The 16,602-nt window shown below is 39.4% G+C and overlaps 1 protein-coding gene across 1 annotated transcript in view; it reads right to left on the bottom strand.

The window, feature by feature from the left end:
- Galphas (G protein alpha s subunit) overlaps positions 1-16,602 on the bottom strand; it is a 111,193-nt gene that overhangs the window by 11,825 nt on the left and 82,766 nt on the right. The window contains exons 6-9 of the mRNA XM_083113480.1: positions 13,846-13,900; positions 12,467-12,540; positions 9,382-9,561; positions 114-312 (exon numbers count right to left, since the gene is read on the bottom strand). Of these exons, the coding sequence (XP_082969606.1) occupies positions 114-312; positions 9,382-9,561; positions 12,467-12,540; positions 13,846-13,900 (508 nt within the window). The remainder of the gene's footprint in view (positions 1-113; positions 313-9,381; positions 9,562-12,466; positions 12,541-13,845; positions 13,901-16,602) is intronic.

The following is a 16,602-nucleotide window of genomic DNA, read 5'->3' as shown; positions in this document are numbered from 1 at the left end:
AAATTGCACGATGGTGGGCTCTGCCCGTTGCTCATCCGAAAAGGGTTAAATAACACACATCTCTAAATAGGTTTTTTTTTTTACAACAATCAATACAAAAAATTAATACAAACCAGAAATTCATCTCGGATAAAGTACTTGGCACGGACAACCTCAGGGTCCTCCCCTTGTTCGGCAGTGGCATCCGTAGGTGTTTGGTATCGAGAAAAATCTGCAAAGTATTCTTCCAACCGAGACTTTCCTGCTTTAATTTTTTCTGCTAGAAGATCCTGCTTATTCAGGAACAGTATCACGGATATCGTCCTCAACCACCTGTTAAGAAAGAAAATGCACTTAGCCCCAAACATTCAACAACTTGATTGATCGATTTGCTTTTATTTTACTTCGCCTTTGTACCACTTTTGGCTAATTTGCGAATATGGGGATGAGTGATGATATGGTGAAATTTATGAATGAACACTCCTGAACATTCATGCCAAGACCATTATTCGAACCCGGGATCCCTTCATTCTTGGTTTTGGACTTTTAACCACTGTGTTATTTTTTAAAAAAATTACTGTTTCGGAGGCTGAAATGGGCTCGCTTGCATCATAGCACGATGTGCTAACCACTCTGCCACGGGGACCGGCTCCAAAATTTTGAGAAAACAAAAGCAATAAAGAACTCAGGAAAACCCAGTGGTAATTACATCCCCTTTCCTTAAAATGACCCACAATTGCCATTTGGGGGACTATAAAGTTCTAAATATACGAAATATCTTATTGTGTATGCTGCCCCCTAGAAATAAGCTTTGTAATATCTACCTTTTAAATTTCAGCCCCTCCTTCCAAAAAAATCCTGCATAAGCCAGTGCTGGTAGATCCCATCTTGGATGTCCCTGGGATTCCTGTAGTCATATGGTTAGAGAGATGAAATAGCACTGATCGTTTGCACCCTTTTACATTCCTTCTCTAGATGCCACTCAAGAATAGGAATAAGTGTACAATTATTCCTTTCAGTTTCTAAGAGTTTACTCTACATGCCCACAAAATTGAATATTCTCAGTTAATATTTCCAAAAAGAATAATTGATTGATATATAACTCTGCAGTGGTAACACTGTTAAGCCTGACATTCCTGACAGGAAATGTCTCGGATAAGAACTGGCACCTTCATGTGTTTTGTGGAGTGGATATATAAGATGATGGTTGGATCTTTACATCAATTTATTGACATCTTTGTCTGAAGAAGACCCTGTTAGAGAGGGGAAACTTTATGTTTTTTATGTAATTTTTATACAATAAATTTTTCCTTGGTCAGCATTTGAATGTTTTATTAAACTATGCAGGTTCAACATGGCAGTTATGTATTTCACAGAACATATTATTATAATAGGTGTTCATAATTGGGAAAAGAGAGACGCGGTAGTATATAAATACGCAGAAACTAGTACTCACTTTTATCCGCGAAGCTGTTTTTTCTTCTTTTTCGATTAATTTCAGTGGCCACTGCCACCATCCTCGTTGGAACTTGCTGCACTGTTGCTTGGCGTGCGTCTTTTGTTCGTAGTTCTCTGGCTGCCGTTAGGTGCGCTGTTAGGTGCGCCGTGCGTCTTGGTGCGTCGTCTGCTATTTCCGGGTGATAACTGCTGCAGTAGTGGAATCCAAGTGTGGTGTGCTTGCCCGCTATCGATGTTTAGTTCGTGCGGGAAGTGCATTATGGCGTGCGTTTCCTTGATTTTGGTGTCTATGAGCGTGTGGGCAGTGTGTTTGACTCGAACCTTTTGAATTTTATGGCTATTGTATTTGATATGTCTAGCAAGGCCAGTAGTGGGTTGGGCTTTTTTCGCATCTGCTAGGTGCTGTTGGATTCTTTCATTGACAGATCTGATGGACCTGCCGATGTAATGAGCCTTGCATTCACACTCTGCATCATATACACCTGGGTTGTCAAGGGGAGAGAGGAAATACCGTTTGTGCTTGTTCAGTTTATCAGTTATTTTGGAGTTGGGTTTGTGCGCTACTTTGATGCCAAATGGGAGAAGGTCTTTGGCTATGCTGTTGGAAGTTTGGCTATGGTAGGGGAAGGCAAACCATTTATATTGGTCGCTGGGGGTTGGTTGTGGCTGGGCTGTTTGTGGATGGGTTGATTGTGGTAGGTTAGGGTGTCTGACCTGTATTTCCGCCTTACTGCACCAAGTGGAAAGTTGTGATTCAGTGTAGCCATGTTTCAGGGCTATTTCTGTGATGGTCGCTATCTCCTCTCGTAGATCCTCTTCTTTGCCACAGTAGGAGAAGGCTCTTCGATAAAAGTTTAGCCACACATTGGCTTTTTGCTTAGGGGGATGGCTAGAGAGAGCATGTATGTACTGGTTGCCTGCATCCGGTTTTCTGTAGACGGTGGTTGTGAATTTGTTAAGTGCACGGCTGATGGTGATGTCCAGGAAGTTGATCTTACCAAGTTTTTCATGCTCTACGGTGAAGTTGAGCCTGGGGTGGATGCTATTTAGCTTGTTCACTAGGAGGTTGAGTTCTTCTGCCTTTTTGTATACAACTATTGTGTCGTCCGCGTACCTTCCATATCGGATGTGTTGTAGTTCTGGAGTGTGGAGTATCTCTTTTTCAGCCAGGTGCATGACGATGTTGGCTAAAGGAGCTGATAGCGGGTTGCCCATCGCAAGGCCCTCGGATTGGTTGTAGAATTTATCTTCAAACTGAAAGTAATTGTGTTTTAGACAAACTTCCAATAGCCTGGTTATCTCTTGTACCTCTAGGGCCGGGATTCTGTTAGTTGTCAGCCATCTTTCAACTGAAAGCAGTGCTAGGTCTATGGGGATTGAACTGTACATATCTACTATATCAATGCTGGCTAAATTTGCACTGTCAGCTTGCACTATTGAAGTTACCAGATTTTTAGCATCGGCACTGTTGCGGAACACATATGTTAGTTTGTGGTTGAATTGAGATATTTTGTTTTTTAGCCAGTTTGTTAGGTGGACTGTGGGGTAATTGAAGCCAGCTATTATAAGTCGCATGGGGATTCCAGGTTTATGAGTTTTAGGAATGCCATAGGCAATGGCAGGTGAAGGGTGGGGGTTGAGGAGGAATTTGTGGTCTTGTTCAGTAAGTATGGCACTAGATTTCACTGCATTTTTCACAATTCTATTGTACCTGTCTGTGGGGTCTTTTTTGATGACACTGTACGAGTCACTGTTTAGTTTGTCTATCACTTTCATGGAGTAATCACCTTTGTGCATGATTACGAACTGGTTTGTTTTGTCAGACTTTAGACACCAAACATCATTGGTGGTCAGCCATTTGCCAAAATCGGAGAGTACAGAAGAGATTTCTTGGTGCACTGGGTTAGGTTTCCTGGTTTCACTGTTGGTCATCACTTTTAGAAAAATTCCTGCTGCTGACGTTCTGATGTTTTCCGAATCTTGGGGTTTGGGAGCAAAACAAGCTGCTTTTTCTGCCGCACATATGAGGTCGAGGGTGGGTGGCTTACTGTTTTGTACATTAAACTTATCACCGTAGGCAAGGAGTTCTTTGAATTTGTTGGGGATTGAGAGATTCGACAGATTTATTATGAAAAAAACATAACCCAGTGCACCAAGAAATCTCTTCTGTACTCTTCTGTAAGCCAGTGCTGGTAGATCCCATCTTGGACGTCTCTGGGATTCCTGTAGTCATATGGTTAGAGAGATGAAATAGCACTGATCGTTTGCACCCTTTTACATTCCTTCTCTAGATGCCACTCAAGAATAGGAATAAGTGTACAATTATTCCTTTCAGTTTCTAAGAGTTTACTCTACATGCCCACAAAATTGAATATTCTCAGTTAATATTTCCAAAAAGAATAATTGATTGATATATAACTCTGCAGTGGTAACACTGTTAAGCCTGACATTCCTGACAGGAAATGTCTCGGATAAGAACTGGCACCTTCATGTGTTTTGTGGAGTGGATATATAAGATGATGGTTGGATCTTTACATCAATTTATTGACATCTTTGTCTGAAGAAGACCCTGTTAGAGAGGGGAAACTTTATGTTTTTTATGTAATTTTTATACAATAAATTTTTCCTTGGTCAGCATTTGAATGTTTTATTAAACTATGCAGGTTCAACATGGCAGTTATGTATTTCACAGAACATATTATTATAATAGGTGTTCATAATTGGGAAAAGAGAGACGCGGTAGTATATAAATACGCAGAAACTAGTACTCACTTTTATCCGCGAAGCTGTTTTTTCTTCTTTTTCGATTAATTTCAGTGGCCACTGCCACCATCCTCGTTGGAACTTGCTGCACTGTTGCTTGGCGTGCGTCTTTTGTTCGTAGTTCTCTGGCTGCCGTTAGGTGCGCTGTTAGGTGCGCCGTGCGTCTTGGTGCGTCGTCTGCTATTTCCGGGTGATAACTGCTGCAGTAGTGGAATCCAAGTGTGGTGTGCTTGCCCGCTATCGATGTTTAGTTCGTGCGGGAAGTGCATTATGGCGTGCGTTTCCTTGATTTTGGTGTCTATGAGCGTGTGGGCAGTGTGTTTGACTCGAACCTTTTGAATTTTATGGCTATTGTATTTGATATGTCTAGCAAGGCCAGTAGTGGGTTGGGCTTTTTTCGCATCTGCTAGGTGCTGTTGGATTCTTTCATTGACAGATCTGATGGACCTGCCGATGTAATGAGCCTTGCATTCACACTCTGCATCATATACACCTGGGTTGTCAAGGGGAGAGAGGAAATACCGTTTGTGCTTGTTCAGTTTATCAGTTATTTTGGAGTTGGGTTTGTGCGCTACTTTGATGCCAAATGGGAGAAGGTCTTTGGCTATGCTGTTGGAAGTTTGGCTATGGTAGGGGAAGGCAAACCATTTATATTGGTCGCTGGGGGTTGGTTGTGGCTGGGCTGTTTGTGGATGGGTTGATTGTGGTAGGTTAGGGTGTCTGACCTGTATTTCCGCCTTACTGCACCAAGTGGAAAGTTGTGATTCAGTGTAGCCATGTTTCAGGGCTATTTCTGTGATGGTCGCTATCTCCTCTCGTAGATCCTCTTCTTTGCCACAGTAGGAGAAGGCTCTTCGATAAAAGTTTAGCCACACATTGGCTTTTTGCTTAGGGGGATGGCTAGAGAGAGCATGTATGTACTGGTTGCCTGCATCCGGTTTTCTGTAGACGGTGGTTGTGAATTTGTTAAGTGCACGGCTGATGGTGATGTCCAGGAAGTTGATCTTACCAAGTTTTTCATGCTCTACGGTGAAGTTGAGCCTGGGGTGGATGCTATTTAGCTTGTTCACTAGGAGGTTGAGTTCTTCTGCCTTTTTGTATACAACTATTGTGTCGTCCGCGTACCTTCCATATCGGATGTGTTGTAGTTCTGGAGTGTGGAGTATCTCTTTTTCAGCCAGGTGCATGACGATGTTGGCTAAAGGAGCTGATAGCGGGTTGCCCATCGCAAGGCCCTCGGATTGGTTGTAGAATTTATCTTCAAACTGAAAGTAATTGTGTTTTAGACAAACTTCCAATAGCCTGGTTATCTCTTGTACCTCTAGGGCCGGGATTCTGTTAGTTGTCAGCCATCTTTCAACTGAAAGCAGTGCTAGGTCTATGGGGATTGAACTGTACATATCTACTATATCAATGCTGGCTAAATTTGCACTGTCAGCTTGCACTATTGAAGTTACCAGATTTTTAGCATCGGCACTGTTGCGGAACACATATGTTAGTTTGTGGTTGAATTGAGATATTTTGTTTTTTAGCCAGTTTGTTAGGTGGACTGTGGGGTAATTGAAGCCAGCTATTATAAGTCGCATGGGGATTCCAGGTTTATGAGTTTTAGGAATGCCATAGGCAATGGCAGGTGAAGGGTGGGGGTTGAGGAGGAATTTGTGGTCTTGTTCAGTAAGTATGGCACTAGATTTCACTGCATTTTTCACAATTCTATTGTACCTGTCTGTGGGGTCTTTTTTGATGACACTGTACGAGTCACTGTTTAGTTTGTCTATCACTTTCATGGAGTAATCACCTTTGTGCATGATTACGAACTGGTTTGTTTTGTCAGACTTTAGACACCAAACATCATTGGTGGTCAGCCATTTGCCAAAATCGGAGAGTACAGAAGAGATTTCTTGGTGCACTGGGTTAGGTTTCCTGGTTTCACTGTTGGTCATCACTTTTAGAAAAATTCCTGCTGCTGACGTTCTGATGTTTTCCGAATCTTGGGGTTTGGGAGCAAAACAAGCTGCTTTTTCTGCCGCACATATGAGGTCGAGGGTGGGTGGCTTACTGTTTTGTACATTAAACTTATCACCGTAGGCAAGGAGTTCTTTGAATTTGTTGGGGATTGAGAGATTCGACAGATTTATTATGAAAAAAACATAACCCAGTGCACCAAGAAATCTCTTCTGTACTCTTCTGTAAGCCAGTGCTGGTAGATCCCATCTTGGACGTCTCTGGGATTCCTGTAGTCATATGGTTAGAGAGATGAAATAGCACTGATCGTTTGCACCCTTTTACATTCCTTCTCTAGATGCCACTCAAGAATAGGAATAAGTGTACAATTATTCCTTTCAGTTTCTAAGAGTTTACTCTACATGCCCACAAAATTGAATATTCTCAGTTAATATTTCCAAAAAGAATAATTGATTGATATATAACTCTGCAGTGGTAACACTGTTAAGCCTGACATTCCTGACAGGAAATGTCTCGGATAAGAACTGGCACCTTCATGTGTTTTGTGGAGTGGATATATAAGATGATGGATCTCTTCTGTACTCTCCGATTTTGGCAAATGGCTGAACACCAATGATGTTTGGTGTCTAAAGTCTGACAAAACAAACCAGTTCGTAATCATGCACAAAGGTGATTACTCCATGAAAGTGATAGACAAACTAAACAGTGACTCGTACAGTGTCATCAAAAAAGACCCCACAGACAGGTACAATAGAATTGTGAAAAATGCAGTGAAATCTAGTGCCATACTTACTGAACAAGACCACAAATTCCTCCTCAACCCCCACCCTTCACCTGCCATTGCCTATGGCATTCCTAAAACTCATAAACCTGGAATCCCCATGCGACTTATAATAGCTGGCTTCAATTACCCCACAGTCCACCTAACAAACTGGCTAAAAAACAAAATATCTCAATTCAACCACAAACTAACATATGTGTTCCGCAACAGTGCCGATGCTAAAAATCTGGTAACTTCAATAGTGCAAGCTGACAGTGCAAATTTAGCCAGCATTGATATAGTAGATATGTACAGTTCAATCCCCATAGACCTAGCACTGCTTTCAGTTGAAAGATGGCTGACAACTAACAGAATCCCGGCCCTAGAGGTACAAGAGATAACCAGGCTATTGGAAGTTTGTCTAAAACACAATTACTTTCAGTTTGAAGATAAATTCTACAACCAATCCGAGGGCCTTGCGATGGGCAACCCGCTATCAGCTCCTTTAGCCAACATCGTCATGCACCTGGCTGAAAAAGAGATACTCCACACTCCAGAACTACAACACATCCGATATGGAAGGTACGCGGACGACACAATAGTTGTATACAAAAAGGCAGAAGAACTCAACCTCCTAGTGAACAAGCTAAATAGCATCCACCCCAGGCTCAACTTCACCGTAGAGCATGAAAAACTTGGTAAGATCAACTTCCTGGACATCACCATCAGCCGTGCACTTAACAAATTCACAACCACCGTCTACAGAAAACCGGATGCAGGCAACCAGTACATACATGCTCTCTCTAGCCATCCCCCTAAGCAAAAAGCCAATGTGTGGCTAAACTTTTATCGAAGAGCCTTCTCCTACTGTGGCAAAGAAGAGGATCTACGAGAGGAGATAGCGACCATCACAGAAATAGCCCTGAAACATGGCTACACTGAATCACAACTTTCCACTTGGTGCAGTAAGGCGGAAATACAGGTCAGACACCCTAACCTACCACAATCAACCCATCCACAAACAGCCCAGCCACAACCAACCCCCAGCGACCAATATAAATGGTTTGCCTTCCCCTACCATCCCACCACTTCCAACCGCATAGCCAAAGCCCTTCTCCCATTTGGCATCAAAGTAGCGCACAAACCCAACTCCAAAATAACTGATAAACTGAACAAGCACAAACGGTATTTCCTCTCTCCCCTTGACAACCCAGGTGTATATGATGCAGAGTGTGAATGCAAGGCTCATTACATCGGCAGGTCCATCAGATCTGTCAATGAAAGAATCCAACAGCACCTAGCAGATGCGAAAAAAGCCCATCCCACTACTGGCCTTGCTAGACGTATCAAATACAATAGCCATAAAATTCAAAAGGTTCGAGTCAAACACACTGCCCACACGCTCATAGACACCAAAATCAAGGAAACGCATGCCATAATGCACTTCCCGCACCAACTAAACATCGATAGCGGGCAAGCACACCACACTTGGATTCCACTACTGCAGCAGTAATCACCCGGAAATAGCAGACGACGCACCAAGATGCACGGCGCACCTAACAGCGCACCTAACGGCAGCCAGAGAACTACGAACAAAAGATGCACGCCAAGCAACAGCGCAGCAAGTTCCAACGAGGATGGTGGCAGTGGCCACTGAAATTAATCGAAAAAGAAGAAAAAACAGCTTCGCGGATAAAAGTGAGTACTAGTTTCTCCGTATTTATAATAGGTGTGTCGGAAATATTTTCGTTTTTAAAACTATTAAAATAAATACTTAAATTTTTTGTATAAAGATAAATTTATTACCAAGAGAAAGCTTAAACATTAAATTTTTATTTGTGGAAAAGAGTATTGGACAAATGGTGACCGTTGTTTTCACATTCAATTATTCTTGAACATGCTGCATGCAGTCTTAACGATTGGCAAGGATCCTCACTAACAGATTGGCGGACACGGTCAACGTTTTTGTTCAATCTTTATGACCTTGGACGTCCCTGCAGTTTACTCATCATAGTGCTTCCAGTGTTTTCAAACTTCCTTACCCAATATTTAATTAAATTTGCACTTGGGACTTTTCTCATTCCTGCCAGGTTATAATGATGCCGGTAAAAACGACGCACAACAACATAAGAATCATTATTTTTAATAAACGCACATTAACAATGTTGCCAAGCGTTTGCGATCTATCTCATTTCTCCGTAATGTGCGAATTGCCCCAGGGGGCAGATTCAAAAACGAAAATATTTCTGAGACACCATTTAGTTCCAGCAATGAAAGGGTTAATGCTTAAGTAAAAATGCACACGAAGTTGGTTCAACATTTCTGGAGTTGCAGTATGATCCCAAAGAGACATATTAAATTACGGTACCATCAGCATAAACACCTGTGTGGTATATATATATATGCACATGTTCAAAACAACTTCCATTGCAAAATTAAGACATCTTAATATTTACCGATTGTTCCAGATGCTTTTGAACAGCTCCAGTGATTCTCTAAGCCTATTTTGACTGGGATCCTCTCGAAGAACCATATTGTAACTGCTACATGCTGTGACAAATATAATTGCCGTCACATCATTGAAGCACTGGATCCACTTTCTTCTCTCATCCCGCTGGCCACCAACATCAAACATACTGAAAAAAAATACCACCATAAATGTCTTCTACAGTATTTGTCATATGTTGATTACTAATACCGTAATTAACGGTTAAAATATTTTACTTATACTCTTTGCCCCAATTTTACTTTTCCAAATTTGAAACTAAATGGGTTTCTCTACCCTTTCTAATAAAACTTCAAGAAATGTCTTCATGACAGGAATCCTCAAAATGCAGTGCAAATATGAAATTAAACTCATCTCAATTGTGTGTCAATCCAATCCAAAATAGCAAACGTTTCAAGAATGAACCTGAACTATCATTCAGTTCAAAAAATTATGCATGTGACAATGACACATGGGCTTTAGCTTAGAAAAAAACAAAGTTATGTTACAAAAACAGAGGCACGTAAATTACTGGTTTATAAGAAAATTTTGGGATGGAACAGATTAATTAGTAAATATTAGGAAATCTGTTTTTTAAGCATTAATGACACATGTAATCATTCTATGTCGGTGCACCTGAAACTGCGTGTGGTGACCGAGTTTCTACCTGCAGAAAATGTGTCCCCAAATTGACATTCATCAGAGAATGAAGGCTTTTTATGGCAATGAATGTGTAACGTCAGTACTGTATGATGTTGGGCTGTTCATGCTCACAATGAAAACCCCTGCTGAAGAACTCTCAAGAAGTTATTTGTCACACAAGTTGACACCTTAAGTCCACTTTATGCACAGGAAGGCTAATCGGGACTGGACATAATTTTAAAGCAGGATCCGAACCACTGTGCCATGTTCCTCCACCGGGTATCGAACCGAGTAGTACTCAATTAATGAAATGGTACACAAAAAACAATCACAAAAAACAGCATTCACATAACATATCACAAAGCTTTGATTCACAAGGTAACAACTTGTCACAGACTGCATAATGTTAACAATGACTTCCACTGACAAAATAATACCAAGGGAGACTAGCCTAATATAGCAGGGTAGCAAGGAAGTCCACATGGGGGGGGGGGTTAAAAACAATTATTATGAGCAGGTCTGTCGAACGATGTGCATGTCCCTTGAAAAAAATCCAAATGCACATCAATAAGGGTTATATAAATTTCTATGAATAAAAAAAAAGTAAAGTCTTCCCTGTCCTTTGCACCATGCCATGAAGGGGTATAGGGGGTGTGGAGTTAGGGCCCAAAACTTTGTTGATCATGGCCGAATGTGGGGGTGATGTGACCAGTCTACTTTCTTGGCACAACCTATCTGCATCATCTGGTTACAGAGATTAATATCATTGAAAAGAACCTCACACATATGAGATTTGATAATTAAGTTTGCGAACTTGTCACCGTGCTCATACATTGGCACCACTGTACAAACAGCTCAGTAAGATTTCATAACCTTGTTCATCTTTGACGTGTGACGATGTCTTGCCGAGTCGCGTTCATTATTGTTGTTGCATGTTTTTTTGTGCGCCCTTGTGATAATGTTGGAGCATGAATTGGAGAAATGAACAAACATTACTAAATTTCTTGTTAAACTTGTCAAAAGGGGAGGTGAAATAAGGGACAAGTTATTGATTGATTTGTCATTTTAAGTTCACTTTATGCACAGTAAGGCTAATCAGGACTGGACCTACAGTTTAAAGTGGGATCCGAACCATGTGCCTCTACCCGGAACCCCTTGATTACACGGCAACGACGCTACCACTACGCATGGGACATGTTAGTCCAAGTTTATGGGGATAATGCCATGAAGAAACAGCAGTGTAGAAATTGATTAAATGTATTTTTCTGAGGGTAGAGAAAGCGTCACTGATGAAGAGAGACCAAGGCAGCCAATAACAAGTAGAACTGGCTAAATATTGAAAAAATTCATCAAATTGTGCATCAAAATTCTCGGCCGACTGCGAGAAGCAAATCACACCAAGCATATCTGTTTTTCGAGCGTGATTCAAATGAAAACCTTAAAAGTGCAATAAAATTCCGAAAAGTTGTACGATTGATTTGTAAGTTGGCAGGTGTTATCCTTGTGGATGAAAGAATAACTTGATGCTGCAACACTGAAGAAGAAAGAAGCGTCATGCAAAAATTCACCGTGTTAAAGCAGCGATCTGTGATGTTTTTTGAGTAGTGAATGTGTTGAACCACTTGAAATTCATTGCAGGATGAAAGTGCAGTATAGTGATTCAAGTGTGTCCATGCAGCAAGTGTACAAGTGGTGTGTTTAAAAGCAGTGTAAATTCTGTGGAGGATGCCCTGCGAACGGGCCAGGCACACAGCATAGTGACGAACAAAAACAACGCCGCAGTGGAAGAGCTTGTGAAGGAAAACAGGCATATTACTGCAAAGGAAATAGCCGCCATTTTGGATATTAGATCTGCTCCAAAATCACCTTCGCCCTGCAATCGAAAGTAAATGACGAGGACTTCTGACTTCAGGTGTATTGTTACTGCGTGACAATGCCCGACTGCATACTGTCAGTTAATGGTTGTGACAATCCAGGATATGAAATTTGAATGTGTCACACACACACACCTTACTCACCAGACCTTGCTGCTCCCTGTGATTTCATGTGTTCGGAAGGCTCAAAGAGGCGATGGGAGGCAAGCATTTCCAAAGCAATGAAGAGGTGAAAACCACTGTTCACAAGTGGCTACAGTCACAACCAAAATAATTCTTCTTGCGAGGTAACCATGCACTTCTGAGGTGCTGGAATAAGTGCATTGCAAGTCATGGGGACTACGTTGAAAAATGATGAAAGTATAAATTTTCTGCATTTCCTAATTTGCCTCATAATAAATAATTTAGATTTTCATTTTAATCACCCTTGTAAATATAGAAGCAGTTGGGAAAATCTTAACTGAAAATCTTGGCACAAGAAACATGTTTCTCTACTATTCCACACGAACCAGGAGTTGAGGGAAAGAAAGCAGTACTTACTGAAAATTAACTTTATCTACTTGAAATCTTGTTTCGAAGATTCCAGAAGTTAAAACTCGACACCTCAGGATATCCTGTAATTAAATAATGCCTGTGAGTAACAATATATTTACATAAACAATAAACATTTTCAAGATATTAAAACAGTAACATACTGCATCATTTTTAATTTTAATAATGAAATTGATCAATGAACACTCACAAACATCCATGCTCAGTCCAGGATTCGAACCCGGGACCCCTGGCATTGTTGCATGATGTGCTAACCACTCTGCCACAGGGACCGGCTTAAGTTACGATAAAATTTTTATATGATTATGGTGCAAAACATTAAGATTGACATGTGCTAAATTGAATATGTATCACATTTCAAATACAAGAATCAATGGTACAATAAATAAAATTTTTGCTGTTACTATTCTTATCACGTCACACATATTGTTGGTTGCAAACATGTTAACACACACTACACGACACACTTAAAAGATGTAGCTAGGGGTCAGGGTGTTGTATTCTTCTTAAAGTTTGCATAAACAAGTTCCATATTGAAATGAAACTACACAACTTGCACTGAATTTAAATTGTGTGAGAAAAAATATTCCTGTCCTGTTGCAGAACTCAATAGATGATGATATTGTGTACATAGATGCTCATACTTTCATGTATTCTTTTCTTTCTTCTTCTCTCTTGTTATTTATTCACTGTGTATTATGTTCAGGTTTTTATTTTTTCTGCGATGTTTCGTCCTGGTTTCCCAGAACTTTCTCAAGTAAACACGAAGATAAAAACACACACAACCTTAAATAGCATGGTGGTGAATGATTTTTCACCAGGTACAATTAAATTAACAGATGAAATAGACAAGAAAGCAATGTTGAAATTTGTTTTCTTAAACTTTCACTGAGCATCTTCAAATACCATTAAGTGCACATGCAACCTTCAATAGTGATATTTCAAATTCAGTACAAATGTTATTGGGTGGTGCCAGGATATAAGACAAATTTGAAATAATGTGTGTTAATCTTTTAACGAGTGTGTTCAAATAAAATAGAATGATTTGTGATTAATACCAGTTGCTCACATTTGAACTGAAACTGGAAAATACACCAGCTGACATGCTGATTTTATACCATCCACTTCTCCATTTAAAAAAAAATACTTTCATCCAAAAAAAAGTGCTATGAAACTTTTTTTCATGAAACCAAATTTCATTCAATATAATCCTTAAATGCTATATTTCATTTTAAATTTTAAAATACGAAAATCTACATATAATTTACATATAACTTTTTGACTTGCTAATTAATGTTCGCAACACTCCAGTATTGTTACATTCCACCCATTAAAAAACATAAAGGCTTATAATATTTCTGGATTACCTGTTCAGTAGGTGTGTAGTCTGGCTGTTTGATAATGTGAACCTTGTCTAGAAAGCTGCAATGATAAAATAAAAATATATAATATTTGAACATAGGAATACACATCAAAGACACCAAATCACACATTTATGATGTAACGGCTTCAGGGTGACTCATCGGGAAATCCTTGAATTCTGGGAATTATGCATGAATTATTGGCTCCGGGAATTATGCGTGGATTCTGCTTGAATTTCTCTCCATAGAAGTGAAAAATTGCAACTTTTATTAATCCATGTATAAATGCACCGAGACAAGTTTTTCATAGTTTAGCTTTTATTTGTATCGAGGAAGGAAAAGAAAACAGAATTCAATCCGTTTACATTGTTAGTGTCTTTTGCAGAACAATCTATTAGACCGAAGATTAGTAAAGATTGGTAAAGTCGATTAAGTAAATTTGAAATTGTTATACAATTAACAATTTTTGGTAGATTACTATATACCGTAACATTTATGACTTGTGTTTGTAGCTGCATTTATAGTCTGAGTACAGGAAATGGCAAATGCAAAATCCTCACCTTAAATATACCGTTCAATTGAACTGAATTAGAATATTGGATACATTGGAATAGCACAGACCCTTTATATGGTTTAACCTATATTTGTGTGTGGGGGGGGGGGGGTGAGGAGCGGTAATATGTAAGGTTGAAATATAGAAAGCGTTTTTGGGAAGTTTGCCTTGAAAACCCGGAATTATACTTGAATTTTATCATGGTCCTAGAGTGGTCACCCTGGACTTCTAATCGTAAAAAATACTGCTTTAAACATGCACTTCTTTCAAAGTTAAAGGTATTTCAGTGAACTATTTGGGAAATCAGAACAGATATTTTTTAAATTAATGAATCAGTTCTGAAAAATCGTGATTGTTTAAATGTTAATTACATGGCTTGGTAATAAAAATATAATTGCATATGACAGTATTCTTACACATCACACATACATATTATATATATATATGCAGACTAAAAATTCTGGAAAAATTACCAGAGAGTAACAAGAAGAACTTGAATAAAGAACACTCATGCTGAAGTCAGAAACTGAGTGGAAAATATGTAGGAAATGAAGTCTAGGTTTCACAGTGCATAAATGTTTTACATTGCATATTGTGCAATTTCTGCATGGTAAAAATTTGGCATGTGCACACACACACAATGAACTTTGTTTTAAGGCCACTTCATCATCAGATAGGATAATCAGGACTGGACCTACAGTTTTAAACTCCCAATATTTTGGGACAGTGTTTAATATGTTGGCTGGTTGTGATCTGGTATCCTACACATTATGGGCGTTGGGAGGGGAAGGGAGGGTATCGTCGACCCCCTGGAAATTGGCACCATTCATTCCAAGTTACAATAAAGCGGAAAGCTTGTTATTTTACTGTTAGTAACAGAAAAAAAGTTCATTTATTTAGTATTCGAACAGAAAAACCAAAGTAAAAACAGCATTACTACTACTATTAGATAGTAAAAATTTAGTGCAAAATACAGGAGCCAGGTATATTTTCTTCTGCCATTTAATCCACATAATGAAGGGTTTTAGTTTCCAAAATTACTAAAAATTATGGTTTTATGTGAGAGAAGTTTATCAATAAAATTCCCCATAATTCTTAAGGCTTTTCTTGAACGAAGTGTGCAAAAATGATGAATAACAAAATACAATAACAATACTGTATGAAATGTAAAAAAATAATGGGGAACAGTTGTGTTACAAATCCACTCATCTGGTGGATCGAGTTGCAGTCTCCCCCATTTATAAAATAATAACAATAAAATAGGAATTGTAGCTTTCCTGGCGACGTGATTTGAACAAGTGTTCTCGGGTTAACAGCCAGGTTAAGACGTTGTTGGCTTCCAACGTTTCGAGCGCATACATTGACCTCATCATCAGGGAATACTCGTTCGAAAAACAATAAACATAATTTGGAATACAAATTCTTTATTTTTATTAGTTTGTAATAGTTATTGTAAAATAGCAATTATATCCATGCTAATGATAATTATTATTTCTGCTAATCAAGTTTTATCAATGACCTGACACACCCCCATACAACAAATTCCTGTGGCGCCCATGCTACACATGGCGGTACATTCCCGATGTCAACCACACCAAAAAAATAGTGATCACAACATAACACCACCCTCTAGCCACCCCCCACCCCACAGGTACTTATTGGCCCATGGAATGAGTGATTATTTAGCAACTGTTTTTAAAATATTAAAAAAATCATAGCGTACTGAAATGCATAGTTATTATAATTTGTTACGAACATTTACACACAAAAGTGAGGGAAAACTAATTTTTGGAATTTTGAAAACTGTGAAACTATTTACTTTTGGAAATGGTAGAATACGGAAATGCATGGTTCCTGTATTTTACACTAAATTTTGTCGATTGGTTATTCTGTTCAAATACTAACAAACTGAGCTTTATTTCTGTCATTAGCAATGAAAATAATAAGCTTTTTGTTTTGTTTTTTAATTTAAAATGAACCATGCAAATTTCTAGGCGTGGGTCGACGGACCTGTTCAACCTCCCTTCCCTCCGTCCATGGTCCAGGAAGGGCGAAAATATCGCCGAATTCTGTGGGGTTGTACAGTCACGGACAATTCTGGGTTGTAACGATCCCATTGAGAGTCGACGGAATTGTTAGCGTCCGTGAATGTACAATAGTTGCAAGCGATGATTCTTGTTTCGACAGTCACATTTGAAAAGTGCGCATGT

The sequence above is a fragment of the Lepisma saccharinum genome, chromosome 27 (genome assembly GCF_977018435.1).
Source record: "Lepisma saccharinum chromosome 27, izLepSacc3.1, whole genome shotgun sequence".
NCBI classification, from domain to species: Eukaryota; Metazoa; Arthropoda; class Insecta; order Zygentoma; family Lepismatidae; genus Lepisma; species Lepisma saccharinum.
This window is presented reverse-complemented; position numbering and strand designations above follow the sequence as displayed.